General features: G+C 40.4%; 1 protein-coding gene across 2 annotated transcripts in view; it reads left to right on the forward strand.

The window, feature by feature from the left end:
* mast3a (microtubule associated serine/threonine kinase 3a) overlaps positions 1-18,906 on the forward strand; it is a 28,758-nt gene that overhangs the window by 1,778 nt on the left and 8,074 nt on the right. Inside the window, exons 2-17 of one of the 2 annotated variants that reach the window (XM_042428619.1) lie at positions 1,433-1,521; positions 2,270-2,342; positions 4,454-4,474; positions 4,694-4,772; positions 8,022-8,179; positions 12,439-12,514; positions 12,732-12,941; positions 14,374-14,475; positions 15,082-15,214; positions 15,776-15,861; positions 16,544-16,629; positions 16,949-17,157; positions 17,347-17,485; positions 17,763-17,895; positions 17,979-18,144; positions 18,557-18,658. In XM_042428619.1, coding sequence (XP_042284553.1) covers positions 1,433-1,521; positions 2,270-2,342; positions 4,454-4,474; positions 4,694-4,772; positions 8,022-8,179; positions 12,439-12,514; positions 12,732-12,941; positions 14,374-14,475; positions 15,082-15,214; positions 15,776-15,861; positions 16,544-16,629; positions 16,949-17,157; positions 17,347-17,485; positions 17,763-17,895; positions 17,979-18,144; positions 18,557-18,658 — 1,862 coding nt within the window. The remainder of the gene's footprint in view (positions 1-1,432; positions 1,522-2,269; positions 2,343-4,453; positions 4,475-4,693; positions 4,773-8,021; positions 8,180-12,438; positions 12,515-12,731; positions 12,942-14,373; positions 14,476-15,081; positions 15,215-15,775; positions 15,862-16,543; positions 16,630-16,948; positions 17,158-17,346; positions 17,486-17,762; positions 17,896-17,978; positions 18,145-18,556; positions 18,659-18,906) is intronic. The other variant, XM_042428620.1, reaches the window with a different exon arrangement.

An 18,906-nucleotide genomic window follows, 5' to 3' on the forward strand; every position in this document is an offset into this window, starting at 1 on the left:
CTGTTGCTGCGCCGTCTCTTGCCAGTTTTAGTCTTTTTGGTTTGGGGGGCCATACAGCTGTGTGAATCTGCCTCAGCATCGACCCAGAAATGTCAGGTTCTGTTGTCGTCTCAGCCCCTCAGTTATTTTAGGTCACTGCCAGAGAGAAAGGGAGATGCCATCGACATCTCCAGGATGAAACAGAGAGTTGATAGGATTACACCCGGCTTCTTTTGGGAATGCAAAAACAAACTAAACAGGAGCCCTAATTATATTATAAAATGAGCGCCAGGTATACACAGGTACCACAAAAACATCCAGGAAGTGGACAAAATAATGTGAATGTAAAAGTAACAGCATCACAATGCTTAATCACATCACACTGGCGTCTGTGTGGGCAAGTCATTCTAAGAGAAATTATATTAGTAGTACCTGTCAGCCCTAAAAGAGCTCTGCTAGTTTCCACTTCCACCACAATAGCTTGTGGTCAACTGTTTTTGCATTTATCAGAAATACTGCACTGTCACAGTCTGGTAAACTATATTAAAATATAGAAACAGTTTGAATAAAATGGTACCAGAAAAGGCAAAGGCTGGTTTCAAATGAAGTCAAGCAGCAGATCAGAAAGACATATGTTTTAAATCAAGACAATACAAACAATAAGTTTCAAATATAAAAGCTGTAAAAGGTCGCTTTATAAGTTAAAAGTTTGCATCCAAAGTTAGATGCACTAAACTTATTTATGTGTGGATAAAGATCCTGTTCGTCCATAGTGCGGGGTCTGTAACAGTATAGACAGTGTGTTATGGTGAGCACAGTTATGTCATAGGAGTCATTGGGTCCAGTGATTTCTTTGAATATATATTGATGTAGGCTATTTTATAGGATCAGGTGCTCTCAGGGGTACAAGAAGTCATACTTCCAGATGTTTTTCATAGTTTCACATGAAAGTACTTCCAGACACAAGAGATATCACAAGAAATATTCCCTATGACATAGTTCACACAGCTCAGAACTAGGTATGGAAATAGAAGACAGAGCATAAGTCTTCATTATGTTCTAGATACCCATTTATTCAGGTGTTTTCATTATTTTAGTATCTTCTGTACTCAAAAGCACACACGCAGATTATGAGAACACAAGAAAAGTGATATTCTCCAAACATTAACTCAAAGTTATATACAGTAACTGCTTTCTTCGTGACTGTGTGTGTTCTTTATATTTACATACACACATGTTTGTATCTATGCATGTATGTGTACATATAAACACCGTTACCAGTGTCGTTACAGTTGCCTTCTTTATCATGATCAACAGGCCGAGTTTCATAGGTTGACCTTTATTTTTATTTACTGTACTGTTTACTGCACTGATAACACACTGATAATGTTTGTAATTGCATTACATAAGCAAATGTTTTTTCTCTCTCCTGTTTGTTTTCCTCCTCTCACAGTTCCCGTAACAACAAGAGAAGGAGTTTGGCGGTCGGTACCCCGTCGCCCACACTCTCACGACCGCTTTCGCCTCTCCCATTGGCCACAGGTACTTGTGTGTTGTTTTTTAGTTGCGTGTCTGCTCAGCTCAGCGTGTGATACTGTTTGGCAACTTGACTGGAGGCTAATTAGACATACTGCACATAGCTATGATCACATGGAAAACAGACAAGTGGGTAAAGATGGACTGATGAGATGAAGGGGTTCATCTGTAGCAGCAGACCACTACTTTAGCTTTCTGTCTCGTATATGTGCCTTCAGAGTTGTTTGTTTTGATGCTGTAAGTCACAAGACTTGCACTGATTTCCCTCTGGTGTTATGATTAAGGTTTTCTTGCCGTTGGAACATAATGTGCCCACAGTATAGTGCATAAGACATTTAATATTTGTCCTCTTCAGTGTTTGTTTTTTAAGATATTTTTCATCTAGCTTCCTCTAGGCTAGCCATTCCTTCATCCAGCTGCCTGAATTGCCATATGGAGACTCATTCATTCTCAAAACCCATTTTTTAAAGTAGCTCAGGATGTGGCAGTGCCTTGCCCTCAGGGGCTGGCATAGAAACCCTTTAGTGAACCTTTCATGAGTATGTGGTGTGTTGTGATCAACAACAGGAGTCCTTGCTGTCTGCAGGACTGAGATTCTTTGATTAAGCCGGGAAAAGGCCTCATTATCCTCTGTATGCCTTTTACTATAAACTGATCAAGTAAAACAAGGAAATAATTTAACACATTAACAGTCATATAGATACGGTACTTTCCTGATTTTCCAATGTTTGTAACTGATTGCGTGTTTCTTCAGCTGGCAGCAGCCCTTCAGAAAGCCCCAGAAATGTCTCTGCCAGCACCTCTGCCAACTTCCAGTTTGCCCGCAGGTAAGAACGAACTTAGATGTTTTTTAATATGGATGTGGTCTAAGGTAGACTAGTTCTTCAACATTACTACAGTAGTATTTTCCCTAATACTTACACTGGAAAAAAGTGTAACTGATAAAACTCCAAAACCCGGCAGATTATATACATCTTAACATTAATTTAGGTCCGTCTTTCTTCCTGCAAAGATGTGATCTGACATTTGCAGTTCAAAACATGAAGAAATAAAAGCTAGTGGAAATACGAATTGACTTTTCCGTTCATGATTCATTTAACAGTAGTAACAAGAACCTGCAGTGAGAGGTAGAGAAAGCCAAGCTGCTTCATTAGTGACTTTTTTTTCCAGCAGGGCTAGTAAATGCCAGACCAAGCCAATATGAACTCATGTGGAATTAAACAGAGCATCACCTTTGTTCACTTATTTCAAGCTGTAGCCTCCAAAAAAAAAAAAAAAAAAACATGCAAAATAACCTAAGAAACTTGGTTTTGTGGAGAAAACTGAGTAGCATGAATAATGAGCATGCCCTGACTTGTTCCCTTTTGCCCCTTTAGTAGAAATGAGGCAATGGAGAAGCAAGTCCAACCAGCTGAAAGGCCCCAGGGCCACTTGCTGGACATGGGTCTTGGCGTTTGTCAAGCCAATTAAGACATTGAGTTGGTGCACACAGTCATTACTCAGGGCTGTTGTGATTATGGGCAGAATTGCAGGGCTTGCCCTCTTATCACGCTTCTTACAACTCAGTGGAATTTTAGAGGAACTGGCATCCTCATCCAGCAGTAAAAAATAGTGTGTTATTGACTGGCTAGCAAGGAGATTGTAGGCAAAACAGTATACATACAAGTGTTTAGAATATGCTGCTTCTGTAGTTTTAAATGTATATGCCACTTATCTCCAAATATCATGTGTTGTGAATTAGCATTTTATGTTGCAGTGCAGTATGGCATATTGCACCATAAGCTCAAGGATAGAGAGGGGATGTCTCCTGATAGAATCACCTCACACGAGCCTGCATGACTCATCTAAATTTATTGAGACTTTTTAAGCTGCCAGCGCGGAGACAGATGCTGTGACTGCACTTTCGAGAGCTCCGCTGGGTTTATTTGTTATTCACACAAGCTGTATAGCCCTGCTGTTTGTGCAATTATTTTGTCATGTAAACATGGAATAGCCAGACACACAATAGTTGGCATTCAGGCGAAAGGGATAAAAATTAAAAAAAAAAAAAAAGAAAAAGTTTTTTAAATGCAAATGAGGGAATAACGAGATAAGGAGCCGTGCCCAAGGGGTGGGCATAATCGTTTAGCTGCAGCTCCCTCTTCACCATTAAAGATGCTTGTTTTTAACCTTGGGGTGTGAGTACTGCCAACGCACCGGCCCCTAATAGATTCTTTTCCTTTTATACCCCAGGCATTTATTCAAACACTGATTTAAAGCCTTGTTTTTAATCTTAGCCTCTATCCCCTTAAGCCTTGCAGGACCTTAATACAAGAGCCTAGTATCAGTTTAATAACAGATAGAGGGTGGCATACATATCCCAACCAGATGAGAAAACACACACGTATATAATACACCTCACTAATCCTAAATCACACTCAGAGCAGAACCATCACATTTCTTTGTGTCACCCTTTGATTTAGCTACAAATTCCCCCAAGAGCTGGTTTCAGCAAGAAAACATATGACCATCATTTTTCATCACAGATTGGGGGGGGGGCGGGGGGGGTGGTGTACTGTCATAAGTGGAAATTTTACACATAAAGGTTGTGGTTTCTGTTTGTTGCAGGTCTGGTCGTGTGTTGCATAGTGTAACTGTAGGCACTGTGTATGTGTGTTCTGTTTGTGTGTGTGTTACTATAATGAGTCACGAACTAAATGTCTGTGGGTCTCAGTGCTGCAGTATGATAGCAACTTGGCAGGTGTTCAGCAGCAGACCGCCACTGGCTGCGTGCCGTGACAGACAAACAGGACTATGACTATGACAGCCAGACTTTCTCTGTCACTATCATTAAACAGTGTTTATTTCCTTTCTCACTTTTGTGTCTCCGCCTGCCCCTCCTCTTCTTCACCTCCCTCCTGCTCCGTTCGCATCTTCTCCTTTTTTCGCATCTGGGTAGCCAACTGGCCCGCACTGAGAGGTAAGAAAATGAGAAACTGGTGTTTCTTCTTTTCATCTGCACAGTTTCAAGCATCAGATCAGTTATCTCTCTTGGCCTTGCATGGTAAAATGTTTTATTGAGTTGAGATTTTGCAGGTGTAAAAAAAGCTTTTGAAGATTGGAGTCAACAGGATGTGTAGGTGACGTAAACGATGAGTAGATAACCAATGAGATGTCTGTTACTATTTTGTTTATGCAGAGCGGATGGCCGAAGGTGGTCTGTGGCGTCTGTTCCCTCTTCTGGATACTGCACCAATGCACCCAGTTCTTCAGTATCTGTAAGTTAAGTCTACGTCTCTGTTTCTCTCTGTGTCTTTGTTCTCATCTCACTGCAATCGTCAATGTCAGCAAGGTCTCTCTCTCTCTCTCTGTCTCTCTCTGTCTCTCTGTCTCTTTCCTCTATCAGATATTTAATCTCTGTCTAAACCACTGCCATGGGACCATTTACTGTAGCTCCCTGTGTTACTTATCCTCTGTATTAATCTGTTTACAGGGCATTGGTGTCTTGTAAATTTATGGTGCTGACGGACTGAACTGTAAATCCCATCAGATTATACACAGTGTAGGTGTTAGAAGGAAATACTAAATCTGCCTGTAAATGGTTCTTGATTTACAGTTACCTCATTTTAAAGTGAGTTCCTGTATAGAAAGCCTCTGCACCTGGACCATATTTTAGATGAACCGTGAAAGGCCCCGATCAGACAGAGCGCTTTTTGCAGGTAGCAAGATGTGTGGCGCACCGCACTGCCTTTTTTTGTTGAAGCTTACAATTCAAAAAAAGAAGAGCTGCTAGACAACCACCAAATCACCTGTCCTCAGCCTAACTGTTATTTTTGCTGTGAAATAAACTCACAGATCTGTATCTTTTTAATTTTTTTTTAGATTGTATTTCATCATGGTAACTACAGTTGCCACCACTTGTTTGTCTCTCATGATTGTTATCTCCACTTGTTGTTGTCACCGCCACAGAAGGCCCGCATCTCAATTCATCTGATTGGGAAACGGAGGAAAAAACGCAAATGATGTCAGGTGTTTTTCTGCTCTGACTTGAAGTTTTTTCAACTTGAGGCGTTCAGGGCACTCCTGCAAAAACGTGAGGCGCTCAGCAACACAAAAGCAGCGAGCAAAAAGCTTCACTCATTGAAAACGATTACAAAAAGCCGCCTCAAGCTGATAAAAAGTGCTCTGTCTGATCCGGGCCAGTGTGAATTATACCATCTGACCCTGAATATACATTACTTACAGAACTATAACAGTTTAAAGTGATATTTCACCCAAAATCTATTTTTGAATATGAAACGCTCACCCCCTTGCATACTTGAAATAGCGTTGTGAAAAGTTTATAGTTTGCTCAGCAGGGGCACGATGTTACTGATCACAAGCTCAGCAGGATCACGTGAGAGGACTGAGACAAAAACAGTGTAATTAGCCATATCCTGGCATAAATATGTGTGCTTTAAACACACTTAGCATACAACGGACAACAGAAGTGGATCATGCTGCAAGAGAGTTTTGAGAAATGTATTTGTTTTGATTTGTTTTTTCCTGCCATAAAAACCTGACTTTGTTGAAATCAATTGTAAATGTCACAAATCTGAGCTTGGTCTCTGTTCTCAGTGAAGAAACAAACTGCAAACATTTTTACAACCACTTTTCAAGTCTCCTGCTGATGACAGATTTATATTCAAAAGACAGACCTGTGACATCTGTAGAGTATGTAAACCTAAATATGTCAGTACTGTTGAAATCATTTTTATAACCAATGCAAGTAAAGACACTGTAAGTACATTGTCAGAGGCCGGCAGGGAACTTTACACCATGTCAACATTTTAATATGACCGTCCGGTTGACCATCCTTTTTTGAGAAGCAAGTTGATTTATACAAAACAGCTGACAGGAGATGGATGTAATATCAATAATGACTCAGCGATAATAACAGGATGTGTCCAATGGTGATGCGTCCCTGCATCATTGGCCTTTTATCACGCTTTCCACTGCAGAGAGGAAATGGGAATGAATCCTCAAATACCTTCCCAGAGTTTTCCTGGAATGATTTTTACAGTAATAGTTATGATTGAAGATGAAGCGTTTAATACATACAGTACATGACAATTCAAATACACAAAATTTAACTCCTCATGGTGTATTTTTCTGGCAACATTGTATTTTTAGTGGAAACAAAAAGTGATAGAAATTTTGCAGTAGTTGGAAAGTTAATATTTTACTCTATTGACAATCCTTATTAAATAAATGACTTCATACCACAATGATTTGAGCTGTACTCTGTGAAGCCCCTTTTGGCCGAAGGAAAGTACAGGAATAATCAGGCTAATCACTAAAATAACACAGGTCTTGTTGAAACGCACGGTTGCTTTTTCCTGGATGACATCATAAATGAAAAGGGACTGCACACCATTCCACATTTCCTCAATCAACTTTTCCTTTTGGGAAAAGCCAAACGAAGAGATTTGAGCTGCGTCGGCCAGCTACACCCATCAGATCTTTGTTGACCGTTTCTGTGGTGATTATCTTGAGATTTGGTCTTAAAACTTGTTACTGAAACTGCAGTTAGCCATTAAAAACAATAGCCGGCTCCTCTGTCACGGCTGTAATTTTGTACGGCCAACCACATGGCTCGGAGATGGTGAGGTCAGCCCTTGCTACACAATGCCCCTTTCAGGGTTGCTGTCAGTGAGGTCTTTATGCTTGCTTTCGCTCGGTTCTGACACGTCTCTAGTTTCCTCCTCAGGGTGTCTTTCTCCCCCTCTCTCTATCACTTATTTTCTGTCTCTTCCTTGCTCTTTCGTTTTCTCCATCTGTCTCTTTTTTCTCTCTGCTTTCCTTTCACTTTTTCTCTCTTCTTCTTCTTCCTCCAGTCAGATGAGCCACTCTTCCCTTTGCTCTTCCTCCAGTGAAACACAAGATACCAGCCAGATGGGAGTTCTCATAAATTCCAGGCTGTGTGTCACACATTTTGGCCTGGAAAGAAAAAATGAATGCATGCATGGCCAGCACAACAGCCGTGCTGCCTGCCTCAGGGCATGCTGCAGCAGGAAAGACAAAAATCCTGCTTCAGGAGAGCAGAACACTAAAGCTCACAGACTCATTTTTTTTAAAAACTGGGATTTATGATGTTTGGCTTTATTGCTGCTTTCCTCAGCATGTCCTTGTCAAGTGTTAAATCTAATTCAGATCTCTAGTGGAACATGAAAGCTTTTAAGGCCCTGAGTATTAACAGGATAATGAGTGAATCTGAAAGAGCAGTGGTGCGAGTCTCTTATCAGAGGAAGCCTTTTAACACAGGATGTTATATCATCAAAGCTGTGGAAGCAAAACCTGACATTTATACAAATGTGCAAATAAAAGAAGACAAAAGTAGGAAATTGAGGCTTCGTGAATTTATTGTTTTTACATATTTACAGTTTTATTCCAGTACACTGACATCTGTAAAATATCTTTTCCCGCTTTCTACTTCTCTCTGCACATGCCCCCTTTCTCTTTATCCCCTCTTTACTTTTCTTTCCCAGTCCTCTTCTTCCCAGGAGTTATTGCACCAGTTGCCCTTAAAGCCCACGCAAGATGATCTCCATTTCCTGTTCAAACATTTCCGGAGCACAGAGAGCGTGGCAGACGAAGAAGGATCACATCCCTCGCCCCCTGTCAGGCTCCGCTCACGCAGTCTCAGGTATCCTTTTGAATCATACAGTAACCACAAACATTTCTGTAATGCAGCATTGCACAGGGGGGGAGATAATCTCATAAGTAGGGAACCAAATAATCAGACGTTTCCTGGCTGTTATCAGTTCATTTCAATACAACTTTTTATTAACCCTGCAAAGGCAAGCGTATGCAGCTCGTCACCAAGGTCAACACATACACACATAATAAATGGGTGAAGAAAGCTAAAACAATAAAAAGCTGTAATTTTAAAATTATGTGTGGAATTGTCAATAAATGCACTAATGAATAACGTTAATAATCTGAAATATCTAAAAATACACACAAAGACATGAAGCAGTACAAAAGGATAAAAAGACCTTCGAAGAACTGAGTAGACAGATAGCAGAGGAGATAAAGGACTTGGAAAAGCAATTACTTTTACAGGCAGGTAGAGCATAGTGGAGTCATAAATGCAGCGTGGAGAATGTACTGGTACCTGCCAAGATGTGGTCAAGTAGGTTCTATATGCTCGATTTTCTATATATAATACTGCTGAGCCTGTGATCTGTCCTTCCCTCATGAAACCTGGCACTGACTGAAGCCCACTGCTGACATTACTAATATTACTTTCTGAAACAAAACTGTTTCCCATACAACATCCTAACTGTAACTGTTTTTGTAATATAAGGCAAGGCAAGTTTATTCATATAGCACGATTAAACCACAAGGGTAATTCAAGGTGCTTCACATAATGCAGTATGTAGCATATTCATACTGAAAAAGTTGCAAAAAGGAAATACTCAAAGATGTCAGGATGCATGCAAAATGTTTTTTTCTTTCTTTTTTTTTTAAAGTGTGATGTTTATGGACACTATATTTCACACAATAACAATAGTAATGGAACAACTGGTAAAATTAAAATTTGAACCTCACGCTAGTGCTAAACTGCAGCCAAATCCTACTTGTGTTAGCTTGGTTGTGTTAGCTAGTTAGCCAAGCTAACCTTCCAAGTTTAAACAACTCATCTAAGTCTTTAATTCAGTAGGTAACTGAATCTCTAATCTGCTGACCATCAGAGCCATTAGTATGAATAAAAGAGGAGAAAATAGACATGACTGCTATTTGTATTTTTAGTTGTTTAATTCTTCCTTCTCTCCCAGTAGACTTTTTAGCTAACATTTACATGTCTTTTTTTGGCCCAGCTAAGGGGTATGTCTAACTAAAACTGCAATTTAATGCTACACTGTTCTTGGAAAATTCTGCTGCACTAATTGAAGATGCTAAGTGTGGAGCTCATATAAACCTAACCACATACAGGAGCTTAAGGCGTGCAATGAGCAAAAGTGACAGGCTCCTGTACACTTTCTCTCTATTGCACAGCTGCTTACCTAAACAGAACCCATTAGAAACTAAATATCTATATAAAATTATTAAATGACAGAAAATGAACAATTACTAGTATTACAGCAATAAAAAAATCTACAGTTAGCATCAATGTGCTACACAGTAGCAGAGCTGTAATCAGAAATGCAAACAAACAATTTTACATTTGGTAAGATTGTTGTTCAGCTTCAAATCAACAAAAGTAGGCCTGATGTTCTATAACGTCTTTCATTTATAATGATAAATAATGAAATACTGGCTGGAAGGATTTGACTGTTGTTTGATAATTATTTTATGTGGTTCCGGATGAAAGCCTCTTTACTGGTTACTAGTGATCCCCTGGATTACACTATATTATTTCTTCATCATTTAGCATTGCTGTTCTCATGAAAACTTAAACAAGCCTTCTAAATAGTTCTAGCAGCGGAAAGTTTTGAGATTGCTGGAGGATTGGGCTGTGAAGGGTGTTGGCAGTGTTTTGATGTAGTTGTTCTCTCTGTGACGTGTCCCTGCATGTGCTACATATACATACAGGCCTTCCTGTGGTTGGCAGAAAAGCCTCTAGATGCGTGTTAAGTGTTCTAGGTTTGCAGAAGTGATCACTTAAAGGGGACAGATCACAGTCAAGGCTTGTGGACAAGAAGTTCATAATCATTTATGGATCTAAACATTTTAGTACTTAATGTTTCAAATTTAAAGTTGAAAATGTTCCAAATGGTTACATTTACTATGATGTAGGCTTGCTAGTGTTATGTGCTACAAAGAAGATGAGATTTTACACATAGTCTTTTGTATGGTTTGTAAATTTAACTGCTGACTGATCAGCTGTTTACTGATTTAACATGAGATTCCACAAACCCTCTAACAACTACAGACGTGTGACAAATTAAAGGAAAAACCTGAATAAAGGAGCGGAGAAACTGTATAAAAATGCTGAGTGGGTCCAGTTGATCCTGACTTTGTATCAAGATGGCAAGAGGAAAAGGTGACTTTGAAAAAGGGTTCAGTGTTGAGGCACGAATGGCAGGAGCTTCAGTTACAAAGACTGCTCAACTGGCTGGTGTTTCAATAGGAACAGTGACTAAAATGATATCTGCAGATCTATGGGAAAGACATCAGTAAATAGAGTTGGAAATTGTGGTTGAGAGTGCGCATTTGATGACTGTGATGCTCATGCATTAGTGCGATATGTAAGGAAAAACAGAAGAGCAACTCTTCCTCAGGTGACTGAGAATGTCAATGCAGGACATGATCAGACTGTGTCAGCAAGAACAGTCCGTCGACAATTACATAGAGTGGAATATTATAGTAGGGTTGCAATGCAAAAACCCCTCATTACAAAGATGAATGCATCTGAGAGTTCAGTGGTGCAAAAACCATAAGCAATGGTCTAGAAGGAGATGTGGCAAAAAGTGATGTAACTCATCCTTCACTATATTCTCGACATGTGGACGAGTGCATGTGTGGCGTTCACCAAGAGAACGGTACAGGCCTGAATGTTTGACCCCTACAGTGAGGGGATCTGGTGGCTCTGTTATGCTGTGGGGGGCATTTTGCTGGCATGGTTTGGGTCCACTTGTCCCCTTAGAGGGAAGAGTCACTGCAGATCAATACAAAGTTGTTCTGAGTCATCATCTTTATCCTATGATGAAACATTTCTATCCTGATGGGAGTGGTCTCTTCCAGCATGACAATGCCCCAATTCATAGGGCACAAGGGGTCAATGAAAAGTTTGAAGAATATGAAAGTGATGTGAATCATGTGCTATGGCCTGCGCAGTCACCAGATCTCAACCCCATTGCACACCCATGGGAGATTTTGGACTGACGTGTTAGACAGCGATCTCCACCACCATCATCAAATAATCCCTCCAGCAGAGTTCAGAGACTTGTGGAATCAATGCCAAGGCACGTTGAAGCTGTTCTGGCAACACGTGGTGGCTCAACACCTTACTAAGATACTTTTTTTTTTTTGGCTTTTCCTTTAATTTGTCACCCGTCTACATTAAAAAGAAAACATCACTAGAGGTTTGCTCAGCTAGACTGTTGAGTTACGTAACTTATTAAATTAATGTGACAGAATTTTGCAGTGCTATTTAAAAACACATCTATATTACTCCCATGTATTTCCAATTGAAATAGATGACTGACAAGTGTCAATGTTGCTCTAAAATAGCTCCAGGGGGTGTGTGAAGCATTTCTTATTGCCCTCAAATAGTTCCTAAGAGGTTAACCGTTGAGGTTGCCCTCACATTAAACCACACTGCATGTACAACTGTTGTGGTTATCCAGAAATAGTAGAGTGCATGTCACATGTTGATATTGTTATTTGTAGTATGTGATGTATAGGGGCACCCGGGGTTGCTATTTTTAGTATTGTTGATGACAGTACATTGATTTGTAACATGTATGGACAGTTTAAAAGGTGCCCTCTTGTAACTGAATCCATTTGCAGACAACAGATGTGGTCACGAATGCTGCAGATAAGAAACTGATCTGAATCACGTTAAGGTCGTTTTCAAACACGCTGTGTTTATGACCCGGGGTAGCAGTAAACGCTTTCAGTTAAGCATTTACTATGAATTCTTACAAGCAAGATTTATAATTCATAGATTTTTTTTGTAGCTTGAATAAAACAGTTGTGATTGACATTGTTTATTGGCTGGTTTGTTGAAAAACTGTCTGTTGATTTAGAAGGAAGGGAGTTAACTAAACACGCTTCTGTAATGTAAGCCTCTCTTCCATCAGTTGTCAAATCACTTTTATTGTTTTTTTTTTATTATTATTTGAGTTTGGCATCTGTAAATGTTTAATTTTATCTCTGAAAAAATACCATATGATATTTCTCAGATTGTATTTCATATCTGTTCCAACATTTTTCTTTTCCCTGTTTCTCATCCAGCCCTGGAAGGACGTGTGGAACATTTGACAATGAGATTGTCATGATGAATCATGTCTACAAAGAACGCTTTCCCAAGGTATAGTGAATACATCTTAACTTCTTTCTGTCTGCTTTTCTCTCTGAGCTCTATTAACTGAACATCATTAGTAAATAATCATTTATCATGGAAACCAGGACAGCAGATTTTAATGCTCCTGGCAAAGTCAAAATCTGGAGTCAAGTTTAAAGAAATTCTTAACACAGCACCGCTGTCAGGGTTATAAATGAAGTCTTCCATCTTGGTTGGTTCCCAGGCGACAGCCCAGATGGAGGGTCGGCTGCTGGACATCATTGCAGAGTGTTCCCCAGGCACTGCTCTGCCCCTGGCTGATGGTGTGCTAGGATTCATTCAGCACCAGCTGGTGGAGCTCGCCAGAGACTGTCTGGACAAGTCCCAGAAAGCCTTGGTCACCTCCAGGTACTTTGTGGAGCTGCAGGAGAAACTGGAGAAGCTGCTGCATGAGGTGGGTGTTTCCCACCTTCAAGAAATGTTTTTTCCATCTGATTCTAAGAAAGCACACATATAATTGTGTTCTCTTTTTTGTTCGTTATGCAGCCATTCAACAGCTCAGCCAGTGTTTTTTTTTCCTTCTAAGGCACAGCCAGTAGATTTCTGATGGTTGGTAGCTCAGATTGCCCTCTGGGACATTGCATGTTATACTGTAGCTCTACTGAGAACATTGAATTGGAATTGCCTGTTTGATTGGTTCTCATTCGGTGCTGATTCCAGTTCACTGGCCAGTAATGGTGTTGTCATTTTACATTATTACATAGATTTGGGAAGTGGTCAAGTGTTTGATTATGTAATGATTTATTACATAACCTTTCCAGTACCATTTTTGCCACAGCAAATGCTGCCTTCTGCTAAATAGATTACAGCTTCTGCTGCAGACCCCGAATGACTTCTTTTTTTTTTTACTCAGAAAGTTGGGTAATTTAACATCGAGTTCATTTATAATGTTGCCACAGATAGCATAGTTCATGCAGTGCTTTCTTGTGTTCATCCAGTCTCCTAGTAGCTTAGTTTATGCTACAGTACAACAGGGATAGCCATTATTGTGTCTATAATTTCCACTAAAACCACATTTCTGTAAGTATTTTTTCATCTTGGCCACAAAAATGATTTTCCAGCCTAGAAAGACTTTATTTTAGGTAAACGGTTCCTTCTGTCACACATCAGATTTGTCAGATTTTTCCTTGTGCTAGCTCATACTTCTCTGGAATTATGGCTTCTGTTTCATGCAGTAGTCCTGTTGTTGCTTTGTCATGGGTGATGCTTTAAAATTAACAATATGAGCAATATTAGGATATCCCAAAAACATTGTCCTGCACACTGGTTCAGTGTGCTTGAAGGACTTTTAGGAAAAATCTTTACCGGCTTGAGCAGCTTTATCGTGAGTGCTGCCGTTTTTTCCAACAGCTGTTGGAAGATGACACCTTTTACTACACATTTTGTTACAGGTTGGAAAGGGTAAGAGAAGGAGCCTTTAACCAGCTGACTAACTTGAACTCTGTTAAACATCACTCTTTCACCACCTCTGAAATACAGTCTCTGAACCCGCTGTTTGATCAAGGCAAGGCAATGTTGGACTAAGATAAAGAGACAATGAACGTTAATAAAAGCACATTTGGAAATCTTTTCTATTATTCATAAAACTGACGGCAGAACACAGAAATAAGTTACTGCTTCACCGCAATTGATGCAAGATGTTGAAATACCTGCCACGATCCCTTAAATCACCAGCAGATAATGTAAGAAGATGAAATGGATGCTAAAAATATGTGCCAGAGCAAAGTTCAGACAGCCTCTGTGGAAGAGCTGCGCTGCCTCATGGCTTGTGCCAATTAGATTACGTCACAATAATAATCCGTCATCCTTTGTCCTTCCCTGATCAGGCGTATGAGCGATCAGAGAGCGAGGAGGTGACCGTCATCATCAAACTGGTGAAGAAGATTCTCATCATCATCTCCAGGCCTGCCAGGCTCCTGGAGTGTCTGGTAAGACTCACTGGCAGTCGCAGTAGTGATCATAGCTTCAAGAGTGACATGATATCAACGTGATGCTCGCCAGCTCAGAGCCTTGAACAAAATATCAATCCTTTGAAATGCAGATGTCACGCTGTAGTAATTATAGTTTCTGCAGTAATAACACAGTCGGCTGTTGTGAGAAGCCATCAGCAGGTTTACCTTGCTGGACAGGATTATGTTTTAAATTGCAGTCACACAAGTTCACGAGTTCTTCAAAATTGCCGGTAAGCGTGTAGCAAGTCTTGAAATTAGCCCAGATATTCGTCACATTCTGACACGTTCTAACTCTTTCATGAGAACTGTATGTCTGTTGCAATTACAGTAACATTCATACTGCACGGTGCATGTAATTTTGTTAGTTTTATTAAATTTCACAGGAAAAACATTGTTCCAGATGTTGCAATATGTGTTTCCTGTCTCTTTCCTGGCATGGAGTTTGTAGCTTTTCTATCAAAGTATTTCTCTTGCAACACTTTTTTATTTGTTTTTTGCTTCAAAAGTCAAAGCCAAATAAATAATGTGTAAAATCCAATGAAACCACAACAAGTCCTTTCTTTCTTTCTTTCTTTCCTCCAGGAGTTTGATCCAGAAGAGTTTTACCAGCGTTTGGAGGCTGCAGAGGGTCATGCCAAGGTGGGCCAGGGCATCAAGACTGATATTCCTAGATACATCATCAGCCAGCTCGGCCTCACCAGGGATCCCCTTGAAGGTGCTGCATTGATTCCTCATTTATATTTTTATCATTTTATACAATTTCAGGTGTATGTTTGTACTACAGTATTATCTCTATTGAGCTGTTACAATAATTACTTTATTCATGTATCGAAAATATCATGTAAAAGATATTTAACATAAAAATACATTTAATTCTGTATATTCCCTTGAATTAAATGTATTTTCATTATTTTACCTAAACAAAATCTTGTATAAATGTTCTTTTTTGGCATTTTTTGCCTTTACTGCAGGCAAACCTTTGTCTTTGGTAATATAAGAATGATGATAAGAAAAGATCACTGATGATGGCAGGACTGCATATCAGCAGTTTTACATAATATCTTGCAGTAGAGTAGTATTAATACTGAATTTGAAACCCTTAATCACTAAACTGAACTGAAACCCTCTAAATTAATGACATAACAAAATGTTATTTTGAATTAGTTTTATTGAGCATCATTAGACAGTCAGGCAGTTGATATAAGCACTAATTGTCCTCGCTGGTGTTCATTTAAGCTGAATTGAATTTGATCTGGTGTGTCTGCTGCTGTTACAGAGATGGTCCATCTGGAACAAACAAGCCCAAGTCACAGGGCGGCCAGCAGAGAGTCTGATGACACTGGAGAGGCAACACTTATACAGGTAGAAGCTTGAACGAAGTAGATAAAACGAATTGTAGTGTGACTCTGAAGGTCGATTTATGGTCGCTCAGAGCCGTTTTTTTTAATTAAATCAAATGTGTTAATAGTCGTTCAGAACGGCTTCACTCAAGGGGGGAGTGAAAAGCCGAGGGGAGGGGGGTGGGGGAGACTTGATATCGTTTAAATACGGGGATAACGGTGCATATTTTAAGAAAGTGTCGCCTGGAAGGCAGTCATAGTGTTGCACTCAGCTGTTCACATGAAAAGTGACATAAATAGTTTTTGTCATGAATGAAAAAGGAGAGCTAGAGAGAGAAGTTCAAACCCTGACTCCTTTCACACCTCCGGCCAGCTGGCCAATCACTGCTAGAAGTAGGTATGAATGTTGGCTCGCCACCTTGAATGTGACAGAATTATCAGTAGTAGGTGTAAGACTGTTGAAGGCAGTCGCATTTGGTCATGGTGTTGAGCTAAACAACACTGTGTGCAACACAACTGAAGGGGTTGTCTGGTTAGATACAGTATAAAGGTTACATGGAGCTGTTGTTTATACAGAGAGACAAAAATACTTCATATTATCATAATAAAGTTATAAAGTGCACAAATTAATGCCTTTCAGAAGCAACTAAGTTCCTGTTATTCTCCTTCTCTCTTTTTGGCCTGTGTTTATGTGTATGATTCAGAGCCGAGCAGCCTGTACCCCTCCGCGTAGGAAACCACTGGAGAGTGACTTTGAGACTATCAAGCTCATTAGTAATGGCGCCTATGGGTGAGTAAGACAGACTTCTTTGTTTGTGTTTGACTGACTCAGTTTCTTGCGGACACTGCAGAAAGCCCAATAAAAGCGGAAAAGAAACTAAAATGAGGATGTGCTGTTGTTGTATTTTTGTCTTTTGCACCGCAAATTTGTCCAGTCAATTTCATTTCATGTCTGAGCTGATGATCAGTAGTGATGCTAATGTTTCCTCCTCCCTTCTCCTGCCTTATTTTTCTTTCTGTTTTCTCTCTCCTATTCCTGTCTGACCTGTAATTTTCTCTCTTTCTCTACTTTTTTTTTCCCCCTTCACCCCCTCTTTACTGCCATGCAGGGCTGTGTTTCTCGTGCGCCACAAGGAAACCCGTCAACGCTTTGCCATGAAGAAGATAAACCGGCAGAACCTGATTTTAAGAAACCAGATCCAGCAGGTGTTTGTGGAGCGAGACATCCTCACCTTTGCTGAAAACCCATTTGTGGTTTCTATGTTCTGTTCTTTTGAGACACGGAGGCACCTCTGCATGGTCATGGAGTATGTGGAAGGTAAGATTGGTTTGGACTGTACATGGACACGCATTTAGGTCTGTGTGTCCATTCTGCTTTATGAAGCACACTTATAATTTTCTATTTCAGTCTTCAGAAGCCTGTCCACTGCACGCTCTCCGTCTCACAGTCTCACACCAACTAAGAAAGCCAAATAAAGAATCTGACCTGATTCCTTTATACTTAAAGGTGGAGATTGTGCCAACCTGTTGAAGAACATCGGTCCTCTGCCTGTGGACATGGCCCGGATGTATTTTGCAGAGACGGTCCTGGCTTTAGAGTACCTTCACAACTACGGCATTGTACACAGAGACCTCAAACCAGACAAGTGAGTCTTCAGCCAGTTGCATAATGAGAATATTCCCACATATTGCACATTTTTCACTTTTCTTATCTCTGCTTTCAAGCAGCACCTAATTACTTTAAAGCTTTCATCATTTATAGACTTGCCATCATCTTTGAAAAACTTGCAATCTTTTTGAAGTTCGAGCAGAATCGTTTGAAATGTTCAGTCTTTGATATTTTTAGCTCAATCTGAGATTTTATGTTTTTGGGTTAGCGTTTGATGTAATATGAAACATTTCTGCGTTTCGTTCCTTTTGTAGTTTGTTAATCACCTCCATGGGACACATTAAGCTGACAGACTTTGGGCTGTCCAAGATTGGCCTTATGAACATGACCACCAACTTGTATGAAGGTCACATTGAGAAAGATACCAGAGAGTTCATCGACAAACAGGTTTGTCTCACATCTCATCTTCTCTTCATCTCGTCTGTTTGTGACTTCAGCTGACATCAGTGTTCTCTCATCCTCCTCTGCAGGTGTGTGGTACTCCGGAGTACATTGCTCCAGAGGTGATCCTGAGGCAGGGTTATGGGAAGCCTGTGGACTGGTGGGCCATGGGCATCATCCTTTATGAGTTTCTAGTGGGCTGTGTTCCTTTCTTTGGAGACACACCAGAACAGCTGTTTGGTCAGGTGGTCAACGGTAAGAGATCCTTTACTTTAATCCATCCATTCATCCATCCGTTTTCCACCACTTATCCAGGACCAAATCGTGGTGGCATCAGACTGAATAAGGAAAGCCAGATATCCTTCTTCCTGGCAACACCCTCCAGCTCCTCCTGGGGGAACCCTGGCCTGGGAACGCCTTGGGATCCCCCAGGAGGAGCTGGAGGGCGTTGCCGGGGAGAAGGATTTCTGGATTTGCTTTACTTTAATGCATTATTGTAATTTATCTACACATACAACTTCCATTTAATCTTTTTTTAATATCTTTTAGTTTTGGGTTTTGAGTCGCCACCTTAAGTTTATTCATTGTTTCTGTTCAATCATGTCAGTCACCTTTAAATACATTTGATTCCCTTCATTGGGTCATTTATATGTGCTTCTTTGTCTAGATGACATCATCTGGCCAGATGGGGAGGATGCTCTGCCTGCTGATGCCCAGGACCTTATCACCAGACTGCTGAGACAGAGCCCTCTGGAGCGTCTGGGAACAGGTTGGTCCCACAGTGACTGATGATGGATGAGTGTATCGATGCATGCTGTGTCCCAGGTCGGACAAGAATAGGCACACACCGATTTTCTTGTCACCTTTACCCTTTCAGTTTTGTGGCCAGCTGAGACACGTCTCACTAGAGGGGAACAGTCAGTACAATTTGGATGTGTAGAAATGCTGGCAGTGTGAGCCATTTTTGAGGCTTTATTTGGCCTATTCGCCTATACGTACATACGGTAGACCTGTCAC

Source organism: Thunnus maccoyii, chromosome 12 (assembly GCF_910596095.1).
Source record: "Thunnus maccoyii chromosome 12, fThuMac1.1, whole genome shotgun sequence".
In the NCBI taxonomy this organism is placed as follows: domain Eukaryota; kingdom Metazoa; phylum Chordata; class Actinopteri; order Scombriformes; family Scombridae; genus Thunnus; species Thunnus maccoyii.